General features: G+C 54.7%; 1 protein-coding gene across 1 annotated transcript; it reads right to left on the bottom strand.

Annotated features, from left to right (window-relative positions):
- Window positions 1–82: 82 nt before the first annotated feature.
- On the bottom strand, window positions 83–22,569 carry MSI1 (musashi RNA binding protein 1). The gene is made up of 14 exons (XM_032595346.1): window positions 22,129–22,569; window positions 21,895–21,992; window positions 21,712–21,796; window positions 18,785–18,826; window positions 17,150–17,242; window positions 13,461–13,509; window positions 12,188–12,270; window positions 11,597–11,714; window positions 8,759–8,839; window positions 7,428–7,484; window positions 4,277–4,345; window positions 3,343–3,530; window positions 2,885–2,948; window positions 83–1,780 (listed from the first exon to the last, which is right to left on the bottom strand). Exons 1-13 carry the CDS (start codon window positions 22,567–22,569, stop codon window positions 2,907–2,909), a joined length of 1,446 nt encoding a protein of 481 aa, XP_032451237.1. The 3' UTR covers window positions 83–1,780; window positions 2,885–2,906.
- Window positions 22,570–24,379: the final 1,810 nt, after the last annotated feature.

Genomic DNA, 24,379 nt, shown 5'->3' with positions numbered 1-24,379 from the left:
AATAATTTATTAGGAATTTAAAACTGAAAATAAAACCTGGAAAAAGAAGTTACAGATGTGGAGAGAAGAGACACCGGAGGGTGGTAACTTGCTGGCTTCAAAACACCATGTAACATCTTTTTTAAAAATTCCCCAAACAAATCAGAAAACGGAATTCCAGGGCCCTGAGCCCATAGGTGGGCCCAGTGGGGTGGGATGGGGTCACAAGAAGGGGAGGAGAAGGAAGCTGAGTCTCTCATGACTCAGCTCAAACGTGTAGAAAATTAAAAATAAAAACCAATAAAATGCAGCTTCTCTTTTATTAGGAAACATTAAAAAAAAAAAAAAAAACAACCACGAACAGCCGCGCATCTCAGTAACAAAGATTATTGCTTTGTGTTCTCAGGGCTAATAGGTTAAGCACCTCACACAGACAATTAACTCTCCAAAGGGGTTTTTAGGGATGGGAACTGTGATGGGGAAGAGAGCTTAGGTCCCCAGCCTCAGACCTGGGGTGAGGGACATAGAGGGGGGGCCAACAACAGGTAAGTGGGCCTCAGCCCTGCCATGCCAGCCAGGTCACTCACTGTTCATGAAGTCAGACCCTGAGCCTCTTTTTCCTTTGAAGGGGGCTTGGGGGCTCGGGGATGCCAAGGGGCTCTGGCCATGGGACCATCCTGGTGGGAAACTTCAGTGAGAGAATGTGGGGGTTCCCTGAGAAGCCCTTTGCTTTCCCCTGGGGTCCGCCCCTTCCCAAAGTACCCCCTTGATGCCCGCTCATGGGGGGCTCAGAGCAGAAACCATGAAGGCCTGACCTAGGCAGGGAGCAGGGGAGACCTTTGGAGAGTTAATTCCTTTCCAGCAGTGGTTCCGGGCGAGCCCTTCTCTTTCCTCACCCCTTGCCCCCATGCTGGGTTTTTGGGGTGAGCAGGCCCAAGGCCTTGACCCCTAGGGCCTGAGTGAGTGGGCTTGCCTTGGCCACAGTTGAGGCCTGCAAGCTTACAGTAACGGTGTCTGAGGAGGAGACAGAAACACAGGGGGAGACCTTTGCCGGGTGGGGTGAGGCGATGCCCTCACCCCCAAGGGGTCTTAGAGAGGGGAAGGGGCTTCACCTCACAGTATTTACATATGATACAGGACGGGATGGTTCCAGGGGCTTGGCCTGGCCTACACAACCCTGTCCTCCTTTCCAGGGCTGGAGGGAGGTGGCCAGGAGCCCACACCCACATAGACATTTTGTTCTCAGCTGGTGGGGGGCACCTGGCCCCTGGCCCCCTACGGCCTGGGGCTTCACATTCACAAACCTAGAAATAGTTTAAAAAACGGTTTCTTTAAAAAAAAAAAAAAAAAAAAGGAAAGAGAAAAGGAGGGGAAATCAGAATAAAAAACAAGCGTAGGGCTTGCGGCCTGTAGCAGACCCCCTCCGCCCTCACTCTAGCTATGCACAAATACAAAAGCCTTCTGGGGGGGAGGGTCCTATAGGGAGGGGCAGGGAGGAAGGGGCGCAGACCTGAGAGGGGAGAACCAGAGGGGTGGGGGTGGGGCAACCGGCTAATCCAAAATAAATAAAAGCGGGCAGGAGAGGAGCAGGTGGGGAGGGATGCCAAGGTCGGAAGAGAGGGAGGTTAGTAGGGGAGCCAGACGCTGTCCGGGGCAGCAGGGCAGGGGCCGGGCCCAGGGAGTTGGGGGGCAGGCAGTAGCGGTCCGAGTCGCTGCGGGGGAGGGGGCGGCGGCTGCGGCTGAGGTGTCCCCGCCCCCTCGCTGGCTCACTGTGGTCCTCAGTCAGCTGCAGGCTGGGGCGCTGGAACACAGCAGGAGGTTATGGTTACGGGGACCCTGTGGCAACCTGCCACCTCCCCACCCCAGCCTCTCTTTGGGGGTCCCCAGAACACAGGTAGGCTCTCCTAGAAGAGCTTTGCTCACACACTTCGCAGGCTCTGTTCCCAGTTCGTAATGTTCTTTCCCTAGATTTTCAATGACTGGATTTATTCTATTGCCAACTTCTCAGAGGCACCTTCTCTGAATCTCTAATTTGAAGTAAACCCTTCTCACATCATTTGGAAGTATCTCATTTGTTCGCTTGATTTTTGTCTGTAGAATGAGAGCGGGAACTCATCTGTCTCATACACCCTTCTTTCCTGAAACAGGGCTCAATAACTAGTTGTTTGAATGAATGCACGAAGGAAGGAAGGAAGGAAGGAAGGAAGGAAGGAAGGAAGGAAAGGTCCCAGGTTCACACAGTATCCTCATATGACTGTGTGTACAGAGTTCTCTCTCTCACACTCTCTGGATGTGCATATCTGCTGACAGTATCCTGTTTTAATGGCTGTGTAATATTCCATTGTATGCAAATGCTCTAATTTATTTAAACACTCTCCTTTTGATGGGCATATCAGTTCTTTGCAGTTAAAAAATTTTTTGTTTAATCTCTACACCCACGTGGGGCTTGAACTCATGATCCGAGATCAAGAGTCGCATGCTCTTCTGACTGAGATAGCCAGGCGCCCCAGTCCCTTGCAGTTTTTCAAATAAATGCCTAGAAGTGGAATTGTTGGGTCAAGGACATGAATGTTTAAAATCTAGATAAATAGTGCCAGTCTGCCCTTTGGAAACCCTGAGTCAATTTACACGTTGCTTCTCCTACACCCTCATCAATGTTGGGCACTAGCAATCTTAAAAACTCTTTGCCTGATAGGTAGTATGTGTTGCCTTGTGTTTTTCATTTACATTTTTTTAGGTAGCGGGTGGAGCAGCTTTTCAGGTTCATTGACCGCTGCTGGAAGTTCTGTCTCCTCCCCGGACTGTGGGCTCCATGAAGGCAGGGACAAGGTCTGTGGCCCAGATTGGGCTGCCTATATCAGCCTGCCCAGGGCCACCCCCACCCGACCCCTGCCCACCTCCTCACCTCCTGCCACCTGTCTCCTGCTTCAGTGGTACCCATTGGTGAAAGCTGTGGCAATCAAAGGGCCCTGGGAAGAAAAAAAATTTGATTCCTGGATTCTTAGGGAAGCAGAGAAGGTCCCGGGGCTCCTCTCTTCCGACCAAGGGTGAAGCATGGACCCTTCTGTAGCCCTGCCCATATCATCTCCACCGCAGGTAGGGCCTGGAATCTGTATATTACCAGTACCCTGGTTAAAATTAGGACATTCCTGAGCTAGAATCTGGGTGGGCAGAGATGGTGAGTCTGCGTGATGTCCCCAGGGCCTCATGCCCGGCACACTGAATGATGACACCCCCCCCCAACTGTTCCCCCTAGGTGACACTCTTTTTCCATCCATCATCCCTTGGCTCCCTTCTGCCCGTGCAGAAAGACAAAGCCTCTCCCTCCTCCAACTTCTGAGTCTTCCAGGACCAGCCACTCACCCCAAGACTGTGGCCGAAGCCGGTGCTGGGGGCGGGGCTGGCAGCGCTGATGTAACTGCTGACCCCCGAGTCCTGGTTGGCTGCCCCATAGAGCTCGGCCATGGGGCCAGGGCTTGTGGTCCCCAGGAAGCCCCCCGTGCGGCTGGGAGTTGAACCTGGAGGGGGAGCCATCGTCCAGGGGTGAGAGCCTGGCAACCCAGAAAGAAGACGGTGATAGCCGCGGCGCCCACTGTTGCCCCACAACACCCCCTCAAACCTGTTCCACCCACCCTGACTTCACCCTTCCCTCTCCCTCAACCCTACATCCCAGCAGGGCCTGTGGGTCCACTTCCTGGAGGTCTCTCCAAGTCCATCCACTCCCACCATCTTGTCTGACCATTTAGCAGCCTCCTCACTGACCTCCAGGCCTCCCCTCTTGGGCCCCATCAGACTTCTCCCCATGCTGCAGCTGAGTGCATTTTCTAAAAGCGACATCACTCCACTACTTAAATGATCCGTGTCTCCCCAGGACCTGGTTTCTCCTACCTTCTTCTCTCCACTCCCCATTCCTGTGCTCCCCCTAATGCTAACTGACCTCCCTGGGGGACACTTTTCTTCCTCTTGCCTTCAAATTAGAAGTTAAGAGCCCCTTCCTCCTGGAAGCCTTCCTGAGAGGCTCCAGCTGTGAGCTCTCCTAGGCCCTGACTTCCCCCAGCAGAGCAGAATCATCCTTCAGAATTTACTGCCTTTGTAATAAAACCTGATGCCCCCACCAGCCTGTAAGCTGAGGACAAGGGGTCCCCTTCCTGGCTGGCTCACCAGGAATGTGCTCAGTGAATGTTTGTGGAGCAAATGAATAAGTCCCTCTGCAAAAGGGTGGCAGTGGCTACCTCCCCTTCCCTCTAGACTTCTCTGCCCACCCCTCGTCAGCTTCCTGCATCCCAGAAGGCCTTACCTGTCCCTCGAACCACAGCTGCTGCCGCCGCCGCTGCTGCCATTGGTCCGTAAGCAGTGAGAGGAATGGCTAAAAGGGAAGGTATGGGCACTTCAGTGTGGTGGCTGAAGGCACGGAGGTGGATAATGGAGGCCCCCTCTGGGCCGTCTCTCCAGCCTTACCCCACCTCAGAGGGTCGGTGCAGCGCCAGTGCCGAGGCAGAAAGAACTCCTTTGGGCCACCAATTATGCCCTGACCCACGGAATGGATGGAGAAAGGTAGGAGAGCGGATGGCCTCCTAGTAATGGATGGAACCTCGGTTTCCCCCCTGAACTCAAGGGACACATATGAACCACATAAAACAACTAGAGGGTGGGGGCGGGGCACCCCCCCCCCAGCTGCTCTGAGCGATGCCCCCTTCTCCAGAGAGTGCCCTTGGCCGCCGAATGGGGCCACCTAGCTCAGAGGTCCCAGGGAGGTTACAGCCCTCATCCCAACCTCAGCCGACTGCAGCCAGTGACTGACTGACATGGGGTGCAAGAAGCCAGGCCTGCTGCCTCAAGGTGGGACCTTATCTGAGGTGCGGTGAGTGCCCCAGAGCTGCCTGTGGAATCAGGCTGAAGCCAGATTCCAGTCAAGGCCACAATTTGGCTTCAACCCTTCTGCTGCCTGTCCTGTTTCCCTCACTGTCCCTCTCCTGAGAGCACGCCCTCAGTAGCTTGTGCGCACCCCAATTCCCTGCCTCAGGGTTCCCCTGACCGCCACCCAGCCAGAAGTGACCACTACCTCCCCCCAATTCCTCTAGCCCCCTTTTCTCGGATCCCCTCTTCAGACACAGAGATAATTGCTATTCCCTTGTTTGCTGTCTACCTCCAGTCCGCCTCCACAGTGCCTTATATACAGTAGTGTTTAATAAATGTCTGCCGAAGGAGTAAGAGAAACCTTTTTTTTTTTTAATTATTTTTTTTAAGATTAAAAAAAAAAAAAATCTCTACATCCAGGGGATCAAACTCACAACCCCAAGGTCAAGAGTCGCATGCTCTATGGACTGAGCCAGCCATGAGCCCCTAAAAGGGACCTCCCTCTTCTTTTTTGGCGGGGGGGGGGGGGGAGGGTGCAACCTCTTTTTATTTTATTTTATTTTTATTTATTTATTTTTTTTTTGGAACCTCTTTTTAAATAAGCCATTGGCTTGAACCTGGTGCTCCCTTGGCTTGGGGTGGTGGGCGCCCCCTACTGCTTGGCTCTGCCACTGCAGCCCCTCAGGCTACAACCCCACCCAGAGCCAGGATCTTCTGAGCTGGTTTGCCCTCAGGAATACTTGTCTCCCATCCCAAGATGCACCTTCTGGGGGCTGTTTTGGTGACCTTGACCCTGAACTGGAACTGGACCTGGGGCTAGGGACCTGGAAATGGCTCCTGAAAATTCCTGGCAAGGCCTTTGGTCTGGGGGCTTCAAGTCTGGGACCGCAGTGTTCCCACACTGTGAAGGCACCTTGCCTAAGAGCCATACAGTTGGCTCCTCGTCCAGACATCACCTTCCTTGACCATCCTCACAAAGGCAGCCCCCTGCCCCTGGCCCCAAGGCCTTAGAACATCTCCCTGTTTTATTTTCCTCATGGAACTTCTCACCCTCCACAAGTATTTTATTCGTTTGGTTGTCTACTTGTTTATTGCTGTCTTTCTCCAGCTCCAGGAGGGCAGGGGCCTTGTCTGTCTCATTCACTGTGGTATCCCCACTGCCTGGAACAGCATCTGACATGATAAATGTCTACTGAATGCGTGAAGGAAAATACCCATGTCTCCTGAAGGCAAGAGAAAAGTTCAGACCCCACACCTCCAGGGGAAACCCCTTCCCCTGCACCAAGCTATCTGCTGAGGGGACATTTCTTTCTCACTTCTTTAAGGGCAGGGGCTGGGCTCTGAGGTCTGGTTCCTGCTCTGTTGAGGCATTTCCACAAAGCAAAGTCAGCGTGGCCAACGGGAGCAAGAGCTTCACGACTGTAAAGGATTACTCATTTATATAAGTGTTTTCCTTTCTAGGCTGCAAGTCCTGTGAGAGCAGGGCCTGGCTCTGTCCTGCCCCTGCTGTGCCCCCAGGGCCTGGCGGAGTGTCCCACACTGTAGGTCCTCAACACAAAGCTCTTAGATGAGTAGAAAGGAACCCCCGCTTCCAACCCCCCATCGCGGGTCGAATCCAACTCTGCTCAGGGAAGGGCCACTACCACCCCCACCTATAGGACGCTTTACTCCCTCCCCTTTCCTCACCCTCTGTTTTTTCCCCTCCCCCCACTTTGAGGGACCCCTGAGCACCCCTTGGAAGGAAGGTCTCATCTAAAGCAGCATCCATGCTCACGTCCTCCACACACGGCCAGGTTGGGGGGGAGAGTCTAGGGTGGGGTGGGGAAAGAAGCAGGTTGAACAGAGAAACCCCTTGCAGCCCACCTCATTTGCACATACCCCTCCCCTCCCTTTGGACTTGGCCCCCCTGCTCCAGAGCAGAGCTGACTGGCCCAAGCGCAAGCTGCAGCTGGAGAAACGGTTCTTGATGGCCAAGCACCTTCATCCACTTGCTCAGAAGTTGCAAATGGGCAGCCCCGGGGGCTGTATTTGGCCCTCGAATAGGTTTCATTTGGCCTGCAGTGGTTTAACAATTTGGAATTTGTTGCCAACATTTGAAAATGATGGGAAAATCCATTCCAAAGCAAAATCTGGGTTTCTGGCTTCTCTTGGAAACTGAGATCTGAAAGTACTAGGTGTGCATCCCGTCCTGGCAAGGGTCGGCTGGCAAGGAGTGGAGGCATGTGCACAAGTCTGTCAAAGTCCCCCACCCAGCCCACTCTGCTCTGAGCTTGAGGACCCTGGCTTCTTCACGGCTGGATCCCAGAGTCTACTTGGTGCCTGGCACACGGGAGGCGCTAGATAAATATTTGCAAATGGATGAATGAGTGATTTTGCCTCCATCTGCTGGGCTTGGCCCTATGCCCCACCCTTAAGGGCCCAAGTAGCTACACAGACTGGCCAGGGCCTGGGCAGAGTCCTGCTGTATCCCCACAGTCAGAGGGCTGGTGGGCAGGAGAAGAGGGTCCCACTAGCTTTCCCCGGGGAAAATCCCTGGGTCCTTCTCTTCTCCCCATGAGGCCTGTGAGGTGTACGAAATCCGAGCGACTGACCTGTAAGCTCGGGGAGGACTGGGGCGCTCGGGAGAGGGGTCCGCTCTACACGGAATTCTAAAATGAAACGTAAAACAGCTTAGGAAGATACAGGGGAGGCCCCTGGGGCATGGCCCAGGGAGGACAAATGCACCCACAGGGACACTGGGTAGGGGACAGGCCATGCACAGGACCCGAGAGCTGGGATGGGGAGAGCACGGTCCCCAGCAGGCAAAGGTGGAGAAGACACAGAGGAGAGACAGAGAGAGAGAGTAGGCAGAGTTGCCCCCTACACCCTGGCCACGGGGCAATGCCGGAGCTTCCGTTCTGGTGTTTCTTAAAAGATTTGACATTGCACCAAAACACCTTCCAGAATCCTCCTCTTTTACTGTTGTTGTTGTTGTTGTTTCTGTTTTGTTTTTAGGGGAGGAGCTGGGGAGGCAGCACTGATAAAAACAATGACCCTAGAGCAGGTCAGGCTCAGGTTGGGTTCCCACCTCCACCACTTTCTAGGTGGGTCTTCTTAGCAAGTCACTTTTGCTCTCTGAGACCATTCCATCCTCAACTGTAAAAAGGAGGATGATCACCCCTTCCCCAACGAGAGTGTTGTCAGGCTTAGACAACATATGTACAGAAAGGACTCTAAGCTAGACAGCCTGAAAGGCAAAGAATGCAAGTGCTTAGGGACCCTCTAAAAAAAATAAGGCCAGAAAAAAAAAAAAAAAAAGAAGCTTGCAAAATTTGATATCTGATATTTCAAAGAAAACAACGTTGAATAGTTATCGTGGCAAAATTCAGAACTTGTTGGGCTTCCTGCCACTTATTCTAAGGTCTAGTGTTATTTTTATTTTGAATTACAAATGAGGGTGGTGATCGTCAGGCTTTTACATTGTTTTTCAGCATTCAGGGTCGCAAAAGGTCTGCTGGCCTTGAAGGAGCCTCAGCGTAGCACGCGGGTCATTATAAGCATGTCCATAAAGACACAGCGGCATTGGCCCTCAGGGAGGCCTCCACCATGGAGTCTGATGCCTTCTCTGTGGAAGGGGCAACTCAGGACGGGGGTGAGGAGGAAGAGAAAGGCAAGAGGCAGGCAGAGATGAGCCTGGGAGAGAATCGTGCCATGCAAGACCACGTGGGGTGGGGGTGGGGGAGCCCCCAGCTTCTGGGGAAGGGGTGAGGAGGGGATGGGTGGGGAGAGGTGCTCCTTCCTCAGACATGCCCTTCCTTCCAAGCCTCCAGCAGGCAGACCACCCCCACCCCCAGCCATGCACCCCCAGACACCGCCCTGAGGAGTCAGACTGCCCGGGAACCGGGGACATGCTGGTGGCAGAGAGACACCAAGAAGGACTTACCGGGGAACTGGTAGGTGTAGCCAGGGGCGAGGCCTGTATAACTCCGGCTGGCGTAGGTTGTGGCTTGGAAACCAGGGTAACCTGATAGGGCAAGTGGGCTAGCGTCAGATGCCTCACGTACTGCTCAGACCCTGCTCAGAGGAGAAGGATCTGAGCCATCCACTTCCTTCCCCACCTTGTATCACAAGTAACAGTCAGTCACATTTACCAAACACAAGTGTGCTTACCATTGCATACCATATCCTCTCCTTAAGCCTCACAGGAATCCTAAGAGGCTGGTATTATTAGGAGACCCATTTTACAAACAGGGAAACTGAGGCTCAGAGAGGTGACACATTGGCTAAGAATAATCCAAATCCGTACCAAGATGCTTTGTGCTCTGGCTCCTGCCTTTCTTCCTCTCCTCATCTACACTCTTCTCCAGTCAACATTTGCCTCTCTACTCTTTTCTCAAATCTACCAAGCTCCTTCCCACCTCAGGGCCTTTGCACATACTCTTTCCTCTGCCTGGAGCACACACGCTTCTCCCAGATCTTCCCATGACTGTGTCCTTGTCATTGTGCAAGTCTCAGCTCATATGTCACCTCCTTGGAGAGGTCATTCCACAAGAGTCCTCCCTCCCATCAGTTGCAATATTTATCTATTTTTCCGATAGCACCAATGATCATTATCTGAACTCATCCCCAGGGTTTTCTAAGAGCTGATTTTCTGTCTTCCCCCATCTTTTTTATTTCTGTAGTATCTCCAGGACAAGTTCCTGGTGCCTGCTACTTGTATGCATCTAATAAATATGTGCAGCTTTACAAGAAAAATCATATAGCGAGTAACAGCGAGTGATAAGAGTGAATAACAATAGTGTAACTGGATTCACATTCAGAGCTAACTGGTTCCAAGTCTCTTAACCACCAGTGTCACTTTTTTTTTGTTGTTATTTTTAAAGGAGGTGAAACCAGCTAATGAATTACCTTGAAAGAAAACAGTTTCAGTGTTCCAGACCAAAGGAGGTTAAAGAGATGGGACAACTAAGTGCAATAGCTGATTCTAGCCTGGATCTTATTTGAGAGAGCAAAACTGTGTTATAAAGAACATTATTAGGTCAACAGATAAAACTGGAAAATAGATTAAAATACTGTATCAACGTAAATGTATGAGCTGGATATAATGTGGCTTCATGAAAAAAAAAATACCCCTAGTTTTAGAAAATACACACTGAAAGGGGCACCTGGGTGGCTCAGTTGGTTAGGCATCCGGCTTCAGCTCAGGTCATGATCTCACGGTTCGTGAGTTCAAGCCCCGCATCTGGCTCTGTGCTGACAGCTCAGAGCCTGGAGCCTGCTTTGGATTCTGTGTCTCCCTCTCTCTCTGCCCCTCCCCTGTTCACATTCTGTCTCACTCTCTCTCAAAAATAAATAAACATTAAAAAAAAAGAAAATACACACTGAAGTATTTAAGGGTAAAGGGCTATAGCCATAATGCATGTAACTTAATCTCAAATGATTCAGTGGAAAATCACAAGTGTGTTGTATGTGTGTATGTATATATGCATGTATATATATACACACATGCACATACACACACACACATAGACAGCAAATGATAAAGCAAATGGGGTATAAAATTAACAGGTGAATCCAGTGAAAGGCATATGGATACTCTTTGTACTATTTTATTTTTGCAACTCTTCTGAAAGTATGAAATTACTTCCAAATAAAAAGTTAAAAGAAAACTTCAAGAGAAGACAGTGCCCCATTTGGAGGGTACTCTCCTCACCTACTCTACCTGTTGACCCTCTAGCCCATACCATGCCCCCTCCGCTGAATCCCCAGAGCACCCCTCCCCCCATACCTGGCAAAAAGACTCCTTTGTACTGCTCTCTTTCTGTGTGTCCGCATCTTGTCTCTCCAGGGAGACTGTGAGCTTCCTGGGAGGCCCAGCTCAGATTTTCCACCCTCAGTTGTAGGCCCCAGGCACTGCTGACCCCCGCTCAACTTCCCAGCCTCCTGGCAACCTGCACTTACTCCAGGGAGCCTGCCTGCCTGACCTCAGGTGGGTTACTGTGCCTCCTTGAGCCTCCCACAGCCTCCAAGCACTATGTGGTATCATTGCCTATTGACTCCTGTCTCCCACTTGATGAGGAAGCCCAGGAGGGCAGGTCCTGCCTCTCAGAATCTGCTCAATAAATATTAGTTGAATGAACAAGGAGCAGCCACCTTCTTTTTTTGCCTTCCCAAAAGTCTTTGGGTCTTTGTAAATACTGTTTCCTCTGCCTGGAACACTTTACCCTTCCCTTCTTCCCTGACCTCCTATAACTAGCACCTACCCAACCCACAGACTCAGCTTCAATGTAACTTCCTTTCTGGCTTCTCCAAATCTTGGTCAAGTTCTCTATGACCATGCTCTCTTGGCACCCTATACTTCTCCATCCTAACCCTATTATTTATATTCTTAGTTGTTTTCCCTACCAGACCACAAAACTCCAAGGAAAGTCACTGTTGTATTTTCTGGCATAGTTCCCAGCATTTATAGTCACTCAATAACTACTGGAAAGATGGATGGATGAACAAATGGGCAGATGGACAGAAGGATCAATTAATAAGGACCACTTTCTGCTACCACTAGAGGGCAGCACCACATAACCAAATCACCCCACCCTGGGTTGGCTCCAAGACTTGAGCTCCTTGGTCCTCACTCCCGCCCAATGACTCATACAGGAGGGCCGACCACAAGAGGAGATGCGACACCTACGCGTCACAACCCCCCCTCCCGCCCCCACCACCGGTAGCCCTGGGAGAGCAGTTACGGGCAGGAAGCAACCACAGGTGCAGGCCTAGCACATACCCAGCATGCCGATGCCCAGCATGAAGGCGTCCATTCCATAGGGCATGACTCGGGACCTCCCCCGGGCTGAGCCCGTTGGCGACATCACCTCTTTTGGCTGAGCTTTCTTACATTCCACCTGCAATGAGACCTGATGGTCAGTTCCTCCTACAGACATAGGGTCGCAGACCCTCTTGTCCCTGGCAGGCCTCCTTATCATTACCTTCATAGTTCCCACTTATGGAGTGCTCGCTAGCTGCTAGAGGTTATGTAAATGGCTTTGCATGCAGTAGTAGCTTTACACCAACCCCGAATGGAGGTATATTGCCACTATCATTTGACGGTTGCGGGAAACTGAGGTTCAGAGCGGGGAAGTCATCTGCCTGATGATTAGGACTAACAAGTGGCAGAGTGAGGATGTTAATCCAGGTCTCTCTGATTCCACCAGCCGTGCTTTTAACCACCATGAGACACTGGCTTCCTGTCCAGATTTTCAGAGGGTGGGAGAGCTGGCTGTGCCCCACTGACCGTGAGGGCCCCTCTGCCTGCCTCCAGAACCTCCGAGCATCCCGTCTCCTCTCTGCACCCTCCACCCATCCAATCCCCCCTCACCATTTTGTTGTTGATTTCATGGAAGTGGATCTCACACACTTTCTCCACGATGTCCTCACTCTCAAATGTGACAAACCCGAACCCTAGAGGGCAAAGGCAGGGACAAAAACAGGGTTTGTGGTCAAAACCCAGCCTGAGTCATATCAACACTACCACTGCTCTCACAGGCCAAATTCCTGAGAGTTAACAAAAGCCTGGGAACCTCTCAACTACCCACCCGCTGAGACAGGATTCCTAGCTCCCCAATTACAGACTCGAAAGCCAAGGCTCAGCAAAGTGAAGTGACTTGCCCGAGGTCACACAGCAAATTAGAAAACATCATAGCAGTGATGAAAATACACTCAGCATGCCTTTTCTTTCTCAGGTGCTTTCCGAAGAAGAAAGAACACACACAAACACTTATTTACATTTCCACAAAAGTGTGCACACCCAAACATATGTTTGTACAGTCACACTATACATGACATAGAGGCGCACACACACCGTATACCTCGGTACCCATCTGCCCTACAAATACTCGGCTGTGCTCACGAAGGCCCCCCTACATGTGGATAGTTATCAGACAAACCAGGCACATATAAATATTCAGACGTAGACACCCTCACACACACAGGTACAAACGTACAACATACACACACACACCAGCACATACCTCAATCCCCAAACAGGCTAATACACCAAAGCCCCAGAGCAACCAGAGAAACAACCCCACCTCCTCCTGGGGAGGCCCCAGGGGTTGTAATGGGATTTCTCAGAAGGCAAGGCCCTTGGGAGAAAAACAACCAGGCAATGCACACTGTGGCCCAGATGCTCACAGGTTGGGGGGGGGGGGGCGGGAGGGAAGGGGGAGGAGGGTCAGGAGCTGGGCTCAGCTCGGTGGGTGGGGGTGGGAGACAGGGAGCAGGAGCAGACCGCCCAGGGCTGTGGAGTCCAGCCTGACCCTGGGCTGCCCAGCCTAAGCTCTGGTTACCAGGGACAAGGTTAAGCCCAGCAGACACTGGACTGGGCAGACACTGGCTGGGGCGGGGGTGGAGGACTCAGTTTGGAAGGGGGAGGTTGCTCCTCTGCTCCTCTCGGGGTCTGCAATTGGCAAGTTTCTAGCACAGGAAACGGCGGGACAAAAGCCTTCTGTAAGGCCAGGCCCGGGAGAGGATGCAGATCCTTGGGATAGGATGTCAGGAGGCAAGATGAAAGGGCAGCTGTGACCTGCAGCCCCCTGGCTGACCACAGGCCCCCAGCCTGGCCTGGAAAGGGGGGAGGGGGCCATACTCACCTCGGTGCCGGTTGGTGGTTTTGTCAAACATCAACATGGCATCGTCCACCTGAAACAGAGCCTGCCATGGTGGACCCACCAGATACCAGGGGACCTGCCACAACCCAGCAGGAGGGGTTCCCACACCCACTCCCCTCTTGCCCAGGCTAGGCTTTATCTTAAACCTGTTCCCTGCGCAGGGGACCACTTTCCATCCACACCCCCCAACTGGATGCCAAGGCACCTCCCATTCAACCACCAGATTCTCAAAGGATCGGCCTGCAAATACGAAACACCAAATACCTGCCTGATACTTTGCCCCATCAGACTCTCTACAGTCCCTGCAATGTAAGATCCTCATTTTGTAGATAAGGAAATGGGCTCAGAGAGGTGAAGTCACCTGCCCAAGGTCACACAGCAAATCCTAGACCAAGCCTGGAAGAAGGAGGCACGGAGTGGGTGCTAAAGAAGGAAACGTGGGAGCAAGATAAAAACGGGGGAAATGAAAGCCTCTTCCCTTTCTGCAAAAGGCCAGGAGGACAGCAGCCACTCCAGCCAGACTTGACTCCCCTCTCCTGGTACAGATCTTTTCCTTTAATTGAGGTTTCCTTTTGCTAGAGGCTGTAATTAAAGCAAGTAGAGTTCAGTGCCTGGGCTGCTTGCCTCCCACTGACTGGGGGAGGGGCAGGGGGCTGAGGAAAGGGGATGGTCTACATGATTCCCAGTCCCTTGCACCTCAGTCTCCTCTTCTTGTGCTCCCTCAAGGCCATCCCTTGGGTACATGGATAGCCGAAGGCCTGAGCTCCCTCCCACAGTCCCATCTCCCTCCCTTTGCCTACATCTGGTGCTTCCCCCCTGTCCTCTTAATTCTTCAGCCAATGTCAGCCACCTCATGGGGTTAAGCTAAGGTCTGATTTGTCCTTGGTGGAAATCAAGGGCTGCTTCTGATACCCTCCCCCCACCCACACACACAGCCCACTTCAGCTGCTGACCTTCCCCCAAATGATCACCCACCCGAGGGATGAAGGAAAACTTCCTGAAGCCATGGGGTACAGTCTCTCCCCGACTCTCCGTGGCTCTCTTTCCAGCCTGTCATCTTCCTTGCTTAAGTGGCAAGGGCAGCCCCTGAACAGGGTGGTCCTCTAGCTCTCCTTAGGCGCCAAGCCACGCCAGGCCTCCGAAGTCCCTCTGGGAGAACCAGGACCCCACTAAGCCAGGAGGCTCCTGGGCCCCTGGAGAATCTCAAAGGGAAATGACACCTCCCTCCCAAAAAGCTTTCTGCTCCAGGGGCCTGCAGCGGAGTGCCATTCTCACTCCCACCCTTATGGATGCACGCTGAGTCCCAATCCCCAAACCAGCCTCACTGTCCAAAACTGCGCAGACACTTTGGGCTCAGCACATCTTCCCCACCCCCTTGCTTAAACAATAGAAGAGAGAAATCCAAAAAGGAGAGAGAGTTGTGATAAAAATACAGGCTTTAAGTAGGACAGGCTGGAATGGAACCCAAGATCCTACATTTGCTGGTTGGGGAACCTTGGGCTGGTGGCTTTATGTCTCCATATTCAGGTTACCTCATCTGTAAAGTGGGCATAACGGTGTTTATCAATTGTATGGAGGAGTTAAATGACAGCACTGTAACACTAACTCACAGTACCTGGTTGCAGTAAATGCTTAATAAATAACAGCTATTATTACCTTTATTATGGAGGGGCTGGCCTACAGTCACATAGGGGAGAAGCAAAGCAAGAGAGCAAGCAGCCCAACACCCCTTGCTTTGAAGGTACCATGAGGACAGTATGTGTCAGTTATGGTGATGACCATCCTATGGAGCACCCTGACTTGTGCTCAGTAATTATTTTTTGAATTAATGAATGAGGTAAAAGCCACACCCTCCTTCCCTAATCCCACAGCTTTGAGTTCCTGCCTGACCCACAAACTGATTTAGCCCAAATCCACTGCCCTTCTCGCCTTCCTCCACCCCAACTTCCAACTCCACCACTCCTGGCCCCCTAGAACCTTCAACCGGGCCTTGGCTGGACAGACCCCTAGTGGGGCAGTGGGGTTGAGGCCAGGGCAAGGAGCAAGGAAAGTGGCTGGGGGTCCAGGGACCCCCACTGGTGTCCCCTCCTGGGGCCAGCTGAGGGGAGGGAGGCTCCCAGCCCAGTGTCCTTAATAGGCTTTGGTCTCCATGGGAACCCGGGGGCAGGGGGGGCTCCGGCAGGGGGGGAGGGGCGGCGGACGAGGCCTGCTGACCAGTGGGAGCCGCCAAGTTCGGCGGCCGCTAAGCCCTGAGTGGCAGCCATGGCGGTGACCATTGTTCCCCCCTCGGCGGCGGCCCCTCGATCCGGGCGGGGGGCCCCCCGCCGCGGGGCCCTTGGCATTCCCGGCTGTCCCCTCGCTCCCTGGCAGCCTATCTCCGGCTCCCCCTGGCCTCCCCGGGCCGGTTTTCACATGCCAACGCCGATTTTAGGCCCGAACAAAAGGACGCGGCCGCTGACGGCTTCCCTGGGGGCCCGGTTGCCATGTGCAACGCCGGCCCGGGGGCAGGCGGCCTCCAATCACAGCTGCTGGAATCAGATTAGGCGAGCTCTAATGCTCGGCGCTCAGACACAAAGACACCCCGCGGAGCCGAGCGGGCTGCTGCTCCCAGGAGCGCCCTTCCCTCTGGGCACAGGCCGCCGACCTGCCCCTCAGTCCTGTACCCCGGTCCCCACGGAGGCGCCTGAGCCTAGGCCTGTGGCCCCCACGCCTGCAGATATCGCTGGCCAGGGGGCTTCCACCCTCTCCCCTTCTCCCCCTGGAGACCGGGTCTGGAAACCCACCCAGTTCCTAGCTCACATCCATTTTCCAAGGGGCGGTTCTCCTCTGCCCCTTTGCCTAACAGGCAACGAAAAAATGCCCTTGATGGCAAGGTAGAGACACAGCCCGTTAGACCCATCTCATGTAAGCAGAAGACCAGGGACCCTGACACTAAGCACAGCAGCCCCCCCTTCACCCCTAGACTTAAACTTGGGCCCCCTCTTGGTCATATCCCCATGGGACCTTGATGTTCACATTACTCACCTTTCTGGGGACACCCTATTGTCTGATGATGCCACATTCCTTCGTAAACCTAACGATTCCAGAAATTTAAGCTCAATGCACCTCAGCGCTGAGAGCAATCTGCTGGGCCCTGATCAAAAATTTAGGGTGCTCTCCTCAGTCTCCCTCCAAATAGCTAGGGGATCAGCACCTCCCCCAGCTCCCACCTGTGCAAGCAGGGTGCTGAGTACAATTGGGAGTCGTATTTATTGCCTCCTTATCATCCTTACCAGGAAGGAGTGGGGGAAGGTGCAACCGCCCGTGGCCTGGACAGGTGCAAACTCCCAGGAGGCCAAGGGGTGACTGGATTGAACTGGCTAGGGGAGAGCAGCCTCCCTTGGGAGAATGAAGATAAGCAAGAGAAAAACACAGGGAAGGGCAACCACAGAGACAGCTACTATGTGGCTTCTCTCCCTGGGGATGCATCCAGAGGCTGAGGCCCACAGATAGGACAGATGCCTGGACTGTGGGTTGGCCTGGGCTCACCCACAAAAAGGACCCGGCCGCCTTTTCACCTTTTGCAGGGACTGGAATGACATGGCTGGACTCTGCTTGATACTGACCAATTCTACAGGGCTTCCACAGCCCCCGAAAGCACCCCCAGCAGGCACCCCCAGTTTTTGACCCACCTTCCCGAACTGCTCAAAATACTGCTTCACATCTTCCACCGTGGTGTTCACTGATAGCCCCCCCACAAAGATCTTCTTCGTTCGAGTCACCATCTGTTAGGGGGAGGGAATGAGAAAGTGGGCATCTGAGTCCTGTGGCCTACTGCCACCAGCAGGGGCTCGAGCCCTCCTGCCAGGGCGCCAGCTGACAAGCTCTCTGTGGCCCTAGCGACTCGGAAGCCCCCCGCCCAACGAGCTCCCCCTTGGACCCCCGCCTCTAGGCCTGTCGTGGGCAGCTGTGCACCCCACACCCTGGCTGACTTGAGTGTGCCTCCCTCCCTGGAGTCTGTGTAGGGGAAAATGCCTTCTGTAAGAACCAAGGGGACAGGTTAGTGACCCAGACCCACAGTGTAACTCAGAGACCCCACCAGCACCCCTGGGAGAGACTGAGGCCCATCACAGGGTTCCCCTGAACTCAATGCCGACATTTTCCTCATCAACCTCCTCCCAACCCAACCTCCGGCAGCCCTGTGGCCCCAGCCCTGTTTTTAGGAAGAACACATGGTCCTAATTACCCCAGGAGCGCTAGGCTAATACACAGCAATTCCAGCCCATCCTAACACTAAAGCACCTTCTGTCACCAAACTGCTAATGGAATTAACCCCAATTCCGACCATGTGCTCCTGGTGCGGCTTCCTTCGAATACCTGCTCCATAATTGCTTTCAGGCCCTCTGGGACCCTTCCAGAGATGTCCCTTCCTCGTCTCCTAAAACCTGTCCCTCTTCCTTCGCTGTGACAGGAGCTGGGCAGCATCCTGGTTCCTGCCAACCCCCTTGTAAATGGGGAAACTGAGATCTTCTGGAGAGGAACCTAGTCCTAGGACACAAGTTAAGTCAGCAGACTCAGGGGTCCTTGGCTCCCTGTACTGTAATCAGCCTTCCTTCCTGTCCCCTATATTTAGCCATTTAAAATTAAGATCTGGCTAGTTGCCCTTGGGACCTGGAATAAAATCTTGGGCCCTTACCCTGCACAAAGTTGTGAATGCTATATTGCTCAACTGCCTCAGAATTCTGTTTTCCCTACACCCAAAAGAACTCGCCACAGCACTAGGTAAAGAAAGCACGGGGAGGGCAGCCACTCACCCCAAGTTGAAAGACAACAGGTAACCAACTCATGGTCCCTTCCCCCTCTGCAAGCTGAAACACCGAACCCCCAGAGATAGAAAGGTGATGGGGAGGGGGGGGTCAGAGATAGCTCCCTGGCCTGACTCTAGCTAAGCCTCAGGGGTGTTTGTCCTGGGTTTGACCTACCCAGGGGCATTGGGTTTAGAGGCTGTGATCTATGAGGTCAGAATCGACCTCAGTGTCCACAGTGTACTGGCTTCAAATACAGGACAATGAATCCACTGAGGGGGTTCCTCCCTTCTCCCAACACATGAAGCCACCCTCCCAGTCCACCCCTGAGCACAGATGGAAAGATGCAGGATGTCTTCAATCCACAGAGTGAAGGACATAAGAATCCTCCCTCCCTCCCATCCCCAGTCTATTCCCATAACACTCCAAATGAAGGTTCCAGAAGCATCTCCCATAGGAGAGAATGCTGGGAAAATCACTGCCCGTAGTAACACAGCTCCTCCCAGACATGGACATACCTACCTTAGGCTGTGCTCGCCGAGGAAAGGCCACCTTGGGATCAATCTGAAAGAGAAGGGAGAGGTAAAGGGGCTTGGTTATCACAGTTTAGATGGGTGACCACACAGCCTTCAGCCCTGTGGACTTCTCTCATCCCAGGACACAGAGATGACACAGGACAGAAATCACCACAGCCTCTGGCAGAAAAGTGTAGTCGTTAAGCACTTAGGCCCCAGTGCCAGGCTCCTGGGTTCAAATCCCACTTACACTATTTCCCAGCTGTGAGACGTTGGGCAAGTTACTTAACCTCTCTGAGCCTCAGGGCCAAGCTCACCTGCAAAATGGACAAATAGTAACACCCACCTCAAAGGGGTCGTCTGCAGACTACTTGAGATCATGCTTACAAAGCACCTGGCAAGGTGTCTAGCTCACAGCAGGAACCCCAACAAAGTAAGCAAAGTCTTACTTCTTCAAGCACCAGGTATTCAAGGGCCTTCCTCACCTAACCGACTTCACACAGATGATACCAGTCTAGGTGAGGCATGTAATCCAGACTTTGGAAGCCTAGTGGGTGGAAATACTCTTTGGTTCAAGAGAAGAGTTCATAAATCACCAGCAATGGACTCAGTTCTGTTTCCCCAATACTACTGACATCTAACAGCCTTCTTCGAGGCTACAAGCAAACAGCTCCCTGATAATGCAGCCAGGCTTGGGGTGAATCAGAACGCAGGCTTTGGTGACGCACAAGGGCACGGGACTTGGACTCAGTCAGAAACTTTGAGCCCCGGCCAAGCCTGTGATCTTGGTAACTTGCTCACCCCTCTGAGCCTCAGTTCCCTCATCTGCAAAGTGGGGATAATCACACCCACTTTTCCCAGGGGCAGCCATAGGGAATCAAATGAGATAACATGGGTGAAAGCGGCCCTTTGTGAACTGCCCTTCATTGCGCAAACAAAGGTGCTATTACCAGCGGGCCACCTTTGCCCTTGGCTGTGAACAACCAAAGGAGAAAAGCAAGATGCACCTGGGTGCTCCTGGGTATATACTCACACTGATAAACAGCAGAAGCCAGGCCACAAGACATTGTGATCAAGGCAGGACCTATGGGGCCTGGTCATTCCAGAGCTTCTTGCCACCCACATGGGTGGATACCACTCAGAAGTTCACCAGCCAATCGCAGGGAAGATCTATCTTTTCCCAAAGTTCCTTCTGTTCAAAACTCAGCCTCGTTCTAAGCAACCGGCTCTGGTTCCTCTCTGTCTGAATGGCATGAACCAGGGACCAGCCTCCTCTGGGCTCTCCAGTGGATCTGCCCACAGAGAAGGAGCCTCTAAAATCCATGCTGGGGCAATGCCGTCTCTCTCCCAAAGTTCCACTGGGCTCCAGGGAAAATCACAACTGCCCATTTCCCCTGTCTGCAGGTGTGATTTCATACCTCTACGGACTTTTCATCCCTTTTTCTCCTGGAAGCAGCCTCCCCAGCCACCAGTGCACCTCAAACAGTCCCCCTGTACAGACCCTGATGGGGAGATGGTACCCAAGCCACGTCTCACAGACCTACGCACACCCGATCCCTGACACACCCCACCTCCACTCTGACTCACAGCTGGCAACATAAATAAAACCCAACAAGTAAATAAAAGGTGAAAGTCAGAACCCAAAATAGACTCCCCACAATAAACCTCCCTCCCCACCCCTCTCTCCCAGGCCAGAGAATGCCAAACACAAAGCCCTTGCCTTTTTGAGTCCCAAACCTCAGAAGGATGCCCATCACACCCTCCTTCCCCCTTCTCTCTTATCAATCTTCCATGACCCCACCCTGCCCCCAGACCCAGTCCCTAAATCTCAGCTTCCTGAGCGCTGCAGAAGCCATCAGTGCATTCTGAGGACAGGGGATGGTAGGAGAACTGGCAGCTTGATGGCAGATAATCACCAAAAACAATAGGCCACTGTCTCTCCATTCCCAGCTTGGGTCACTCAGTCTGCGCCAAGAAGATCCTTTCAGAGCCGGCAAAGTTGAGGCCTGGCCTCATTTGCTCATTACTGCAAGCAGGAGTGGGAGCCACTGGGCAGAGATAACAGGAGCTGGGGACAGGCGGTAATTTAGCAAATTCTTGGGCACAACCAGCTATTGTTGCAGGTAAACAGGAGCCAGTGACTGACCCAAGCACAGGGAGGCCCAGGGCTGGAGGACAGTGGGGGAGTGTGGAGAGAGATCACACTGTCCCGGTCCCCTGGCCTCGGGTCACCCCATCACAGAGTAACCCCTCCTCGGACTTCCTCCTTTTCCTTCTCCCCTAGAGCAGGGGCCTGGGCCAGCGCCCCCTGGAGGGCCCAAGACATTGGGGAGCAGTGGGACAGCAGTAAAATGTTTTAGGAGTTTGAATGCCAAAAAAGCAGCTTCTCCTCAAATCCAGCCCTCAGAAGGGTTGTTTCCAGGCAAGCCAGTTGCCTCCTCATAAATCCCTTCCTGGGCAAAGCAGGTTCACGTCTTCCACACAAAGCGGGGAGCTCATAGACCAAAGGAGGGGGGGAGAGGGGGGGGATTCAGTGATGCTTTGCCATTGGTTCGGATCGGTGGTGGTGGGGAGCCAAATACTAGTTAGAGTCCAGAGAAGCCACGGGGTGGGTCACTGCAACCCTGACTCACCCAATTTGGGCTAGGGGAGGGACCTAGCCCCACCCCAAGCTGCTCTGTGAGGCATCAAGATTAGTAGGTACAGGGAGGGGCTGGGGGATGTAGCATCTCACCGCAGGCCTGGGGTTTTTCTCCTCTCCCCCCCCCCCCCCGACTCTAGTGACAAAGTTTCAGAGCTTGGCAGCCCTTCTACTCAGAAAACTCCCTCTTTCCTTAAGGACCCCATCCAACTGTCCCCTGGGGAGAGACCTGACCCTCTCCTCCGGCGGCCTCCCTCTCCCAAAGGACCCCCGAAGCCCTGAGGGCCACTCACTGTTTTGGAGTCGAGCTCGTGCCGCGATTGCGCCAGCACTTTATCCACCCCCGCCTGGTCCATGAAAGTGACGAAGCCGAAACCCCTGCGCGCCGTAGTGAGGGAGAGGCAGATGGTTACAAGGCAGTGAGTGGCGGTGGAGGGGGGCGAGCCGGGAGCAGGAGGAGGGGGTGAGGGGCTCACCTGGATCTCTTGGTCAGAGGGTCCCGCATCACCAGACACTCCTTCACCTCCCCGAACTGGCCGAAGTATTCGCGCAGCCCTTCTGTAACCACACCCGCCTTCGGACCAGCTCGGGCCCCGCGCCTTCCCCCCTCCCCCGTCCTTTGCCCCCGGTGACCCCGCCACGGCCCGGCCGCCCCCGCGCGGAGCAGCCTGCGCGCTCTCCACTGCCCCCCCCCACCTCCAAGCCCTCACCCGGCTCCCGTGGAGCCTCCTGGCGCCCACGGGGGCTCCAGGAAGACGAGGGCCGAGCTGGGCTGGAGGGGGACGGCTCCGGCCGGGTTCCCGCCGCTCCGGAGCCGCCTCACAAAAGTTTGAGCCGCAGGTGCGAGCGGAGTTGGCGCTGCCGCCGGCGGGTCCCGGGGGCCCAGCCCACCCCCCGATGCCCCCTGAACCCCTCATCTCCTCCCCTCCACCCGCTGGGCCGTGCGCGCACGCCGATCGCCCTGCGCTCTTGGGGTCCCCGGGCGGGGCGCGAAAGAGGGCGCGGGGGCGCCCGGGGTCAGCAGGGCGCAGGGCCGGGCTGGGGTGTCCGGTTCCGGGGCGCCGGGGGGTCCAGGGTGCCCTGCCTGGCCGGCTGGCGCTCCCGGGCTCGCTCACCTGCGTAGTCTGCCAACTGAGTCCCCCGATGAACATCTTGCTGCGGGGGAGGAGAGAAAAAAAGGGAAAGCCTGGCGAGGAAGGGAAGGCAAGGGAGAGGAGGGAGAGGGACCGGCACAGGGGAGGAAACGGCAAGAACGGATAGGCAATGTGGGAGGGGGAGGGGATGGAGAGGGAAGGGCAAGGACGGGACGGAAGGGAAGCGGGGATCGTACCAAGGGGTAGTGCGGAGAGTAAGGGGAGCGGAGAGGAGGGGGGGCGCGTCAGTCTCAATCGGGAGCAGAGGGGAGAGGGGGAGAGGAGCGCGGGCGGCGGCGGCGGCGGCAGCGCTCGGCGCGGGCAGATGAGGAGCGCGGCGAAGGGGGCGGACGGACAGGCCATGCTGCACCTCCCGACCCCGCTCGGGCGGGCGGGCGGGGACGGCGAGGGGAGGGCCGCGGGGGCCGACCTGCCGGCTCCCCCCCCGCCGCCCTGCGCGCATAAAGCCCCGCGCTCGCCCGCGCGCCCGCGGAGGCGGCGGCGTCGGACCCCGCTCCCGCCGGGCCCCGGTCCTGAGGGCGCGAGAGACCCGAATCCCGAGGCGGGCCGGGACCAGGGCGCGGCCGCCCCCCACCCAGCCCAGCGCGGGGCCGGGCCGTGGGAACGCCCTCCGGAATGAAGCGCTTCCCGGTGCCTTCAAGGTAGCTCGGTTCCGGATCGGGGACCCTCTAGTCCTCCCTCTCAGGTCCCGCTATCCAGAATTTAAGAGCTCCCCAATATCCCTGGGTTGGGAGGGAGATCGCCCCAGTGCCCCCCACCCCTCGTGTTCCAGCTAGTGAGAAGCCCTCCATCCCCCAGTGGGAACGAGAAGCTGCCCCCAAGGCCCCCAGTTTCCTCCGAGGCTGATTCAGGGCTCCCCCTCAGCGGCCCTCAGTCCACCTCAGTGTCCCATACCCTCTATATCCAAATTGGGGACCCCTTTCAATGCCTCGCGTCCTGCGTGGGGATCCTCCATCAGCACCCAGTGGCAACCGTATCAGTTCCCCGAATCCCTTCTCAGCCCTTGCTGTCCCCTTCGACTCCCCACATCCTTTCTGTGTGGTCTATTGAGGAACCCCCCTGACCCAAGCCCGGGTTCTCTGTTTCCTGCCACCCGCACCCCCAGTGTGAGGAGTCTTCACCGTTTCTCTCACTCCTGGCTCACTTGTCAGCCCTACTCAGACTTCCGTCTGGATTCGGGAAAGCCGGGTCCGGACACTCACCGGCCCTCCCCACCGAGGCTGGGGGAGAGGGTCAGTGCCGCTTAGAACCTCCCGTTTCCAGTTTAGGAGGCCGCCGGCGCAGCTGTGCACCGTCCCCTCCAATGACCCCCTTCTTTTGCAGAGTTCTAAGCCCAACCCCATCGGATTGGAAGAACCTAAGCCGCCTACCCACTGCGTTTGGAGTTACTTCTCTCAGTCCGCCTCAGTTTGAGATTTACTCCCCATGCAGGCAACCGCCTTCACTTCTCCTTTCTCCTCCCTACGCCTCCATCTCCGGGTCTCTGAGATCCCCTCCCGCACTTTCACCTAACGCTCCTGGGAGCCACCTCACCCTCCCCGAAAACTACCTCCCTCCAGCCAGGGAACTCTAACATCCATTCCAGATCACCCGCGGAGCCAGGGGCCACCCTCCCTAACCCACCCTCACCACATCCATCTCCTCTCAATTCCCTGGCTGAGACCAGCCAAGAAAGGGTCAAAGCTGGAGGCTAAGACAGCCACTCCCCCCACATCCCCATCCTGCTGGGGATCTCAGTGCCACACTAGCCCTCCCTCCCAACTCACCTCCCAGTCCTGCCCCCTTCCCCACCTTAAATCCACCCGTA

The sequence above is a fragment of the Lynx canadensis genome, chromosome D3 (assembly GCF_007474595.2).
Source record: "Lynx canadensis isolate LIC74 chromosome D3, mLynCan4.pri.v2, whole genome shotgun sequence".
NCBI classification, from domain to species: domain Eukaryota; kingdom Metazoa; phylum Chordata; class Mammalia; order Carnivora; family Felidae; genus Lynx; species Lynx canadensis.
The sequence above is the reverse complement of the archived record's forward strand: the minus strand, read 5'-3'. Positions and strand labels throughout refer to the sequence as shown.

What these genes read in the sequence shown, in the direction of transcription:
- MSI1 (XM_032595346.1), bottom strand. Translation starts at nt 22,569, where the DNA reads ATGTTCATCGGGGGACTCAGTTGGCAGACTACGCAGGTGAGCGAGCCC. An exon ending in ATGAAATCAACAACAAAATG is followed by an intron (nt 11,715 to 12,187) that starts GTGAGGGGGGAT and finishes GTCTCATTGCAG; the next exon opens with GTGGAATGTAAGAAAGCTCA. An exon ending in GCTTCGGCCACAGTCTTGGG is followed by an intron (nt 2,949 to 3,342) that starts GTGAGTGGCTGG and finishes TTTTCTTCCCAG; the next exon opens with GGCCCTTTGATTGCCACAGC.